General features: G+C 39.4%; 1 protein-coding gene across 1 annotated transcript; it reads right to left on the bottom strand.

Moving 5' to 3' along the window:
• Window positions 1–6,014: 6,014 nt before the first annotated feature.
• Window positions 6,015–6,473, bottom strand: LOC120088234 (uncharacterized mitochondrial protein AtMg00860-like). The gene has a single exon (XM_039045386.1). It carries the CDS (start codon window positions 6,471–6,473, stop codon window positions 6,015–6,017), a length of 459 nt encoding a protein of 152 aa, XP_038901314.1.
• Window positions 6,474–10,634: the final 4,161 nt, after the last annotated feature.

Genomic DNA, 10,634 nt, shown 5'->3' on the forward strand with positions numbered 1-10,634 from the left:
ATAGTACGTTATCGCAATAGAGAACTATCTCTAATAGAGATATAGTTGAGATATCGATAGCATCTTATCAGTGATGTTTATCCAATGGAAAGAAGTTGAAGGAACTTGCATAAGCTTGGAAGCTTTTCCCTTATTTTATTAACAATGGGAGAATTTGAGAGTTCCCCTTCCTCCTTTAAATCTCATTTTGAGATTTTACAACTAAAATCTTCTCTAACTTCCATGGCCTCAATGGCCTTTACAAATACCCTCTCTCAGACCCCCCCCCTCCTCACCTCTTCTCCTCTATTTCCTTTCTTTCCTCTATAAACTAACAATATTCCTAGGGCCACTCTTTTCACTAACATTCTGTTATATTCCCTATCTTTCTTTTTTCTTTTATGGTTTTTTTTTTCTTCTTTCATCACTTTTGTTATTAGAGGCCTATCATTACCTGCCCTCCAAAGAGCCACTGTCCTCAAGGTGAAAATCAGGGAATTATTTCTTGATGATACCTGAAACTTCCCATGTTGCATCAGCCCTGTCTCCATTCCCCAACGAATTAGTACCTCTGACTGTTGATCCTCGTGGCGTGATGGCGTATGCCTAGCAGCTCAGCGGTTGTGTTATGGGGGGGAAAGGACCAAATCATTAACCATTGTAGGAGGGATTTGGTACCCTTGGGCAGGTTCAGCGGTATGCTTGCGTAGAATCGAACCGTGGAAGACAAGGTGAATACCTATCTGCGTGTGCTGAAGGCAATATACGTTATATGCTGCCCTTTTCCTTATGTAGTCAGTCAGCGCGTGAATGCGGCCTACAAACTGGGTCTAGTCATGTATGCTTATGATTGGATAAGAAGGACTGTCTATAAGTTGAGTTTAAGATATACCCAATTACCCACACCAAACTCCACATCTCTTCTTCTTTTATACATATATCATGCTGTTGTTGGATTGTGTAATGGAGTCTTGGAGTTTTTCCAATATGACATATCTATCTCAACAATTAATATCTACTTCATTGACTAGACTAGTGTTCCTGATCCAAGCACCAGTGGGGAGAGCAACCATACAATATCTCTCAATGGAGTAACTTGGTGGTTGTGTTGGAAGGATGTGTTGTAGCAGAACTCAGCCCAAGGTACCCATATAAACCCACTGTTTGGGTTGCTCAATAGTGAAAGGCACCTCACAAGTAGGTCGTCTATTCCTCATATTTACTACCTTCGTTTGTCCATCCGTCTATGGGTGGTAAGTTGTACTTCGACATAACTGAGTTACCCAAACATGTAAAAGAGTTCTTCCCAAAATAGGCTGCTAAAGAATCTAGTCACGCGTCCGACACAATAACTTCGGGGTAAGCCATGAATGAACACTTCCTTAACAAAAAATTCAGCCATTGATCTAGGCAAAAAAACGGGTGTTTGAGGGTGATGAAAGAGCCCATTACTTGGATAACCGATTCTACAACTACCATTGATAGTGTCAAACCTTCGTAATTTTGGGAGTCTCTCAATGAAATCCATGGAGATATCTGATGGCATGTAAGAAAAGCCATGCCATCTGAGTCACTTTTACTTAGAATTATGAAGTTGTTAGGCAAAATATTGCCGACAACATGTTAGAAATTCACGAGAAAATGAGGCGCGGTCAATCAACATGTCGAATTCAAGCCCCAACCCTTTATTTTGGGTAATCTATGGTTCAATTCTATTTTTGTAGCTAATGTAGGAAATGAACGCAACGTGGAAATCGAACCACACATAGACGACCGCATGTGGAGAAACACTCCATCGCAAAGCAACTTACTATCTATCAATGCATGGATGTGTTGCGATAATCATCGTATGCGTCCATCGCATGGGAGTTGCGCTCGTCAAGCGATTGGGTCACTCTTAAGGGTTGCTATATTGAATTCCATCTCTACATTTATATGCTATTTTTCCAATACATTTATTTCAAGTCAAGGGTGTTGTCGTATCTCTACCCTTCTCATGCATATTTCTCATTGGCATTGTCTATTTAGATAGGAAAGTAGGAGTTAGGGTTAACTTAGCAACTCCCTTCATTCTTTATCTTTAAACTCCTGCATTGCACATACACATGCTACATGTAGCTACAAGTCCTAGTCGTATCGCTCGATTACCCGAGAACTTGCGTTCGTTATATCTTGGCAGTGAGTCGCAAGAAATGACTTGTGGCGGAAGCATGGTTCATCGCATACTATTGCATTTAACCGATTTATCAGTACCAAACGATGGACATCTGATGCTATGACTATCAAGCATATCTTAGGTACAATGCATCGCATTACGCGTCCACGAGAATTTTGGTTGTCAAGTAAAAATTGACTTCTTAAATTTCTCGCCCTAGTTTTTGCATCTGTTGCCCGGGTGTACTTGTGCAGTCGAATATATTTGTTTTAAGTTTTGTGTCTCTGCGAGCAAATTATCTGGGAGTATTTGCTAGCTGTGCGGACCAGGTTGCCATTAACAAAATTGAAGTTGTAGGTGATTGCACTGATTAAGCCAATGTTGACCAAGGGTAGAAGGGTCAAGCCATGTGCGCAAAGAGCTGAAGATAATTCTAAGCAGCATGTCGGCCGCATGCTGCCCAACAATTGCCAGAAGTGTCCAATATTAGGGCAACTTTTGATCCAAGTCTGTGAGAGCCAGCTTCTGCATGGAAGGACTCTCTTATGTTGACAACACTCTTATGTTTTTCCAGGACATCTTTCTACTTTATCTTTATCTTTGCTTTCTAGTATAGGTGTAAGTTTTTTTGATTGTTTTGGATATAGGCTGCTTCTTGGTTGTGCGTACATTGCTCTTGTATGGTGTCAAACAATAAATCTCCTTGGTTCGTAGTTTCAACGAAAGATTTCCTTTCACCCTTCAACTGTGATGGCTTCAGTCACTATGGATCCAACATATGTTAGCGCGCATGCGTTGTTCCGCCTAAGCGTCTTTTATCTTTGTTATCTTGTATGCCTTATCCTTTTGAAATTTCTATTTTCCCGATTGCGTTGTTTGCTGATGTTTCTATTGATGGTACTGTATGAAGTTCACTGCACTTCTTAACTAATCATACGGAAGGAATTCTTTACTTTTTAGTTGTGAGCTTCTTCAAATTTTGAAAGTCTTTAATGTTTATTTTGGTCAAATAATTTGTTGTCAAACATTATTATCGCATTCTGTATATTTTATTTTTAGCTTTGCGTGTGAGAACACTGCGCAACCTCTATTAGTTTGGTTGTGCTAGCTGGCTCAGAAGAATATACGTTCATTATATTTGCGACATTGAAGAAAAAAAAAGCTGAGATGTTGAAACATATGACTCCATCTTGTCAACGTCAGTGGAGAAACCCATGTTGATAAGATGGTTAAGTCCTATTGAAATGTGGCACTTTGCTCCGAGTTTTGGATGTCCATCATGACACACGTGGTGGGCAACAAATTTACGAAGGCTTAAGTCGACAGGATTATGCATTAGCCGCAACTCCTCTGTTCGGTGCAGCATAGCGCGAAAAACATATTACTAGTTAAAAATTAAAATACAAAAAAAAAATATAAAAAAAATAAATAGAAAAGTAAAAAAAATAAATAATAAAAAAAAAAAAAAAAAAAAAAAAAAATAATATAAAAAATAATAATAAAAAGAAAAAAAAAAAAAAAAAAAAAATATAAAAAAAAAAAATAAAAAAATATAAAAAAAAAAAATTTTGTTAAAAAAAAAAAATAAATAAATAAAAAAAAAAATAAAAAATTAGATAATATAAAAAAAAAAAAAAAAAAAAAAAAAAAAAAAAAAAAAAAAAAAAAAAAAAAAAAAAAAAAAAAAAAAAAAAAAAAAAAAAAAAAAAAAAAAAAAAACAAAAAAAAAAAAAAAAAACAAAAAAAAAAAAAAAAAAAAAAAAAAAAAAAAAAAAAAAAAAAAAAAAAAACAAAAAAAAAAAAACAAAAAAAAAGAAAAAAAAAAAAAAAAAAAAAAACGACAAAAGTGAGTTGAATATGGAATGCAACCGAAGTTGGATGCCCGCATGACACATGTGGGGGTAAGCCAAAACGAAGGGCGTAACCAGGTTCAACGCCACATTGAATAAGCCATCGTAAATTTTTGAAGTATTTTAAATGAACGCATTCTCAAAGCTAAACACAAAATTGCGGTGAATGAATAAAAGTTTTTTGGGCAAAGGCTTTTGCCGGATCTAAACTTAGAAAAGATCTTTTGAAGAAAGCAGCCAAAGTGAGGGAGAGCATTGCGGTGATGGTCAAAGGTGTGTGTAAATTATATTCTGAGAAGCTGGTCATCGCAAAGGAAAGCATGAAGGTAGTTAGAATTTCTTGAGTATAACGCATGCTTGAGTACAAGCATGATTTTTAAGTTTGGAGTGTGATGACATGCCAGAAATGGGCATGCCATCTTAGTCCTTTTACTTAGAATTTATGAAGGTGTTAGGCAGAATATGCGGCAACCATGTTAGGAATTCATGATGAAATGAGTTGCGTCAATCAGCATGTTGAATCTCAGCCAACCTGTTATTTGGGTTAACTATGCATTCAATGTTCTATTTTTGTAGCTAATGCAGGAAATGAACGCAAACGCGGAAACCTGACCACCGCATAGACGACTGCATGCGGAGAAAACACTCCATCGCAAAGGCAAATTCATCGATCAACACATGGATGTTGCGATAATCATCCTATGCGTTCCCATCGCATGGAGTTGCGCTCGTCAAGCGATGCGGTCACTCTTAAGGTTGCCAATGAATTCATCTCCGCATTTATCTATTCTCCCATTACTATTATTTTCATGTCAAGTGTTGTCGTATCTCTACCTCTCATGCATTTTCTCATTACGTTGTCTATTAGATAGGAGTAAGAGTAGGGTTAACTAGCAACCTCCCTTCCATCTTTTATTTAAATCGGCTCATGCACATTACTGCATACATATAGCTACAAGTCTCTGTGTTCGACCTCGAATTACCCGAGAAACTTGACCGTGCGCATATAACTTATACTTGGCGTGAGCGCAAGAAAACTTGTGGCAGGACACATGGTCATCGCATACATTCATTAACACATTATCAGTCCAACGCATGACCATTGATGCATGACTATCAATGCATATCTTAGGAACATGCATCGCATACCGCGTCCACGGGATTTTTGTTGTCAAGTAAAATTGACTTCTAATTTCTCGCTACCAATATCCACCCATACTCAGTCTGGAATTGGCAAAGCTTGTAAGAGGCCAGTGGGAGATAAGTTTAAGTACTTGGCTTGTTGACAGACTCCACATTCAGCCACGAATTGTTGTACTCTATTCTTCATCCCCTTCCAATACACTTCTTTGGACAATTGTTGATACGTTTTCAAGCTCCCTTGATAACCTCCTATAGGGCTACTGTGGAACTCTTGTAATAACAGAGGAATTGTAGGTGAAATAGCCGGCAATGCAATCCTCCCTTTGTAGTATAGGAGCTCCCCCCGAAGGCTGTACCCTGCTGGTACCGGTTGTTCATTCAACAAGCATTCAACTTCTCATCACTGCACACTTACTCAACAAAAATAGTAGTATTTAGTCCCTTTACTAAACTGAGCAACCCAACCTTCAATGAAGTAGGCAATCGGGAGAAAGCATCAGCTGTTGAATTTTCTATCCCACATTTGTACTCAATGCTGAAATCGTACCCCATGAGTTTGGCGATCCAACGTTGGTATTCTCCTGCTATCACTCTTTGCTTTAGTAAAAATTTGAGGCTCTTTTGATCTGTGCAGACTATAAAGCGTCTTCCTAATAAAAAGGTCTCCATTTTTGTATTGCAAATAGCATGGCCATCAACTCTCATTCATACACTGCTTTGAACTAGTGGGTAGGAGGTAGTGCTTGACTGAAATACGCCAACGGTCGTTTTTTTTTCATCAAGGCAACCCCCACTCCTACTTCTGAAGCATCCATTTCCACAAAAAAAGGCTCCTTGAAGTTAGGTAATCCCAACACTGGTACCGACATCATGGCTGACTTGAGGCGCTAGAAAACCTCTTCTACTTCCCCGTTCCAACTGTCGCTTCCCTTCTTTCGCAATTGAGTCAGGGGTAAGGCGATAGCACCATAGTTGGCCACAAATTTCCTGTAATAACCTGTGAGGCCAAGAAAGCCTCTCAATTCCTTCACGTTCTGCAAAGTAGGCCAATTATTCATTGCCTCTAATTTGGTTGGATCGGCCAAGACTCCTTGTGCCGAGATGATGTGCCTCAAATACTCTATGCTTGTGGCTCCGAATTGGCATTTCTTTAAATTTGCTACCAGTTGATTCTCGATCAATACTTCCAGGATTGTTGATAAGTGGTTTATATGTTTTTCTAATGTCTTGCTATAAACCAAAATATCATCAAAGAAGACCAATGCAAATTGACGAAGATATGGCTTGAGGATCTCATTCATGATTTCTTGGAAGATGGATGGAGCATTTCTCAAACCAAAGGGCATCATTAGAAACTCGTAGTGACCTTCGTGCGTTCTAAACGCTATTTTGTGGACGTTGTTTGGATGTACCCGAATCTAATGATATCCTGATTTCAAGTTAATTTTCGAAAAAATCATAGCACCATACAATTCATCAACAATGGGGATAGGATACTTATCTGGAATTATGGCATTGTTCAAGGCTCGATAGTGTACACAGAAACGTCAACTTTCATCCTTCTTCTTGACTAGCAACATCGAGCTGGAGAATGCGCTTCGGCTAGGCTGGATTATCCCTGCCATCAGAATTTCCTTGACCATCTTTTCAATTTCTTCTTTTTGGAACTACGGATATCGGCATGGTCTTATATTGATTGGCCCAGCTCCTGGTAATAATTCAATGGTGTGGTTGTGGCTTTGGGTTGGGGGCAGCTCTGTTGGTATTTGAAAGACTACTTTAAACTTCTGAAGCAACTGCTAAATCTCATGAGGCATATCGGGTTGATCCTCCACGGCCTTGTCTTCTTCTTCTAAAGTGTTGTCTCGATTCAAGTCAAGTCCATTCAGTTCGATCAAAACACCCTGACCCCCTCCTCTTATTGCCTTTGCCATGGATTTCAAGGATATCTGTGATTTAACTAACCCCCGGTCCCCTTGCAGCTACACTGTCCACTCCCCAATCCTGAATTCCATTGTTGACAGCCTATAGTCAAACGTTATCTGCCCCCACATTTCCAGCCATACCACCCCCAAAATGACATCCGCGTTGCCCCACGGTAAAGGAAGAAAATCTTATATGATAGATAAATTAGAGATGGTTATGAACACACCTTTACACATTCCGGCCGCTTGAACCGAACCTCTCGAGCCCAACACTCCATTCATAGTCTTCTGAAGGTGATATCGACAGCTGTAGCTCAGTGACCAACTCTGAAGTGATGAAGTTGTGAGTCGCCCCCCCCCCCTCCCCCAATCGATCAGTACAACTACCTCTCGATCTCCGATGACTCCCCGTACCTTTATTGTTTTATGTGAGCTCAATCCCGCCAACGAGTTCAACAATAGGTTCACAATCTCCTTCGCATCTTCCCGCAACCTCCCTTCTGGTTTATACTCGAATATCTCGAGTTCTTCTCCTTCCTCTACTAGATCTTCCCCTTCTTATACAAACATAAATTGTAGCTCCCTTTTCTAGCAGCAATAGTCGAAGCTAAATTTCTCGTCACATCTAAAGCATAGGCCCGTATTTATTTTCTCCTTCATCTCTACGTTTGATAGCCTCTGAAACGTGCCGCCAGCATTCCCTTTTGTTTCTGTTTCTCCCCGAGCAATGATCGTCGTCAACGAACCCATTGAACTTCTTCGATTCGAGTTGATCGTGATCATTTGGCTACTCGGATTGCTCGACCCGCGATTGCTCGCCCCACTCGCACTCAATCCGATCTTTGTACTCAGGTTATTGTTACTATCCAACCCAACTCCCTTACCCAATCGTCATTGGGAGTAATTGGTCTTCTTCGATTAATTGGGTCATCTGCATCTTGGCCTTTAGGCCTTCGGGCTTCAATTTTCTCATTTTATTCTGGATTTCTTCCTTAAGCCCATATACAAGCTTACTCTCCAAACCCTTGTCGCCCAACTCCTTCAGCCCAGCGGAATAACGTTCAAACTTCCTCTGTATTCTCTCACGGTCATCTTCTATTGCAATCGCATCACCCTTGCATATCGATCTGCTTCGCATGCCAGCCGAAACCTTGTCAAAAACAGCTCTCTAAACTGCGACCAACTTTCTACCAGTGACCAGTCTTCCTCCCATTGATACCAGTCCAGCGCCTCCCCTTCTAGGCACAATATTGCAGCATCCAACTTATCTTTCTTCGATAATCGATTCACCACGAAATACCGCTTCACTCTATGCAACCATCTATCGATATTTTCATCTTCTTCTCACTTGAAAATCGAACTTCCAATCGTATATCGAACAACGGTACCTTCTTGTTTCTAGGTGCGTGAATCCCTTCTTGATTCCCTACTCACGATAAAGAGTCTTCTGTAGCCTGCTTTCCTTTCTCCGATATAGTCCTCTCAGATGATGAAGGCTGCTTCTCAGAACTGTTCATCGTGTCCAACCTCGATAGGACTAAGGCCATCTGAGCAGACATACTCCTCATTCATTCATTCACTTCCTTCGGTTGCAAATTTATCTTCTCCTCAATCTCCATATGTTTTTCCTCCATAGCAACCATTCGAGCTTCCATTTTTTCCATCATACCCAGGTAACTACTCTGATACCAGCTGATAAGCTTGGAAGCTTTCGCCTTATTTTATTAACAATGGGAAGAATTCGAGAGTTCCCCTTCCCTCCTTTAAATCTCATTTTGAGATTTTACACTAAAATCTTCTCTAACTTCGCATGGCCTCAATGGCCTTACAAATACCCTCTCTGCGTAGAACCCCCCCTCCCCATTCTCCTCTATTTTCCTTTCTTTCCTCTCATAACTAACAATATTCCTAAGGGCCACTCCTTTTCCACTACATTCTGTTATATTTCCCTATCTCTTTCTTTTTCTTTTATGGTTTTCTTTCTTCTTTCATACACTTTTGTTATTAGAGGCCTATCAGAACTCTTATCAAAGAGTACCTCTAAGCATAAGCAAGATCATTCCAAACTCATTGTGACAGAAATACTGCATTAACAATCAAACAATCTAGTTATGCATTTAACAACAAATTACAGCATGCTTAGAACTTTAAACAACAAAGGAACAAGATACATACCAGTTGAAGAACTCTTCTTTACGTTAAATCTTGCTCTCGTCAATTCAGTCAATCTCATTATCGCTGAGATCGTCAAGCCTATCGTCCACCAAATCTCGTTGTCGTCTACCCACAAACAGACTGCTCATGAATAAGGCAACAATGGAGGACATAACCACCCGAAAACCTCGATATTCTCGGAGTGAGAATCTAAGAGGTGTGGGCTCTGTTGGATTTGGTATAGGGAAGTAGGAAGGAATGATCATTTACCACGACCAAGCAAGTGGGAGATATCGAAAGTCTATCGTATAAACGACTGCTTGATCGTTTAGTAAAAGGTGCATGATCGTATAGTAAACTGGGTTGATCGTATAGACAATCGTTTAGTAAAACACTTGGGTGCGCAATCGCTTAGAAAAAGCTAGACGATCGTTTAGGTAAAACTATGCGATCGTTTAGGAAAAGCACGCGTGTACATGATCATTTAGTAAACTTTGAGCTGTCGTGTATGCTCTCGTTTACTAGACGATGGGCAGTGTACTAATTCGGGGAGAGAATATATGATCTCTTTGCAAAATGAAAACCATTTTCATTTTATCTTCAGTTACAAAAACTGAATTCAACTTCCCACTATCTCATTCGGTTTTGGAGAAAAAACCGGCAACAATTATCCATTATTTTTTAATTAAAAAATAAATATAATCATATTATATTTATAATCTATAGTTTAATATCACATCAAATGCAACATATAAACCATAGTCCTTTTCTCCTCCACTAGATATAAATCATATTTATATCCTTTTAATCCAATAAATGTATCTCATACATCATATCAACCACATCACATATAACCGGTTCAATCATATCATATATAATCGAACTCCCTCTTGTCAATTTAAACACTTCAAGCTGACCCAAAAACTGATTCTCAACTTGAATCCATTGAGCTACTAAAGGGACCTTATGGACCTGTGGCTCAAAGCTCCAATAGTATGTGAATAGCTGACTAAACTCTTTAGCCACGAGATCCACCATCCATTAACTACCAGGCATTCTACTAAAAACCGAAAGTTGCACTTTTCTCACTACAGATATATTTCTGTGTCCATCGAATATAACCAATCAACAATACGATAATCCTTCACAGATGCACATAAGTACAGTTAGGCCAATTTACCATTTTGCCCCCGTAGTTACATCTAACTCCTTAAGTACCACTAATCCCTCTAGTGAACAATATAACATAGTTCTACTATGTGTGGACACCTCTCGGACTATGAGAAGGTGTGTGGCACCACATCGTTCAAGCCCCAAAATCAGCCCTTAAGGGAACAATCTATCTACTTACCCTTACTTCGGGGAAGGAGTGAATTCCATCTTGTGTAGCTGAGTTCCCAGGTCCCAAATAAGACAAATCCCCAAAGT

The sequence above is a fragment of the Benincasa hispida genome, chromosome 10, assembly GCF_009727055.1.
Source record: "Benincasa hispida cultivar B227 chromosome 10, ASM972705v1, whole genome shotgun sequence".
Classification (NCBI taxonomy): domain Eukaryota; kingdom Viridiplantae; phylum Streptophyta; class Magnoliopsida; order Cucurbitales; family Cucurbitaceae; genus Benincasa; species Benincasa hispida.

Bases quoted from the DNA above. Each gene is read 5' to 3' on its own strand.
- LOC120088234 (XM_039045386.1), bottom strand. From the start codon at position 6,473: ATGCCCTTTGGTTTGAGAAATGCTCCATCCATCTTCCAAGAAATCATG.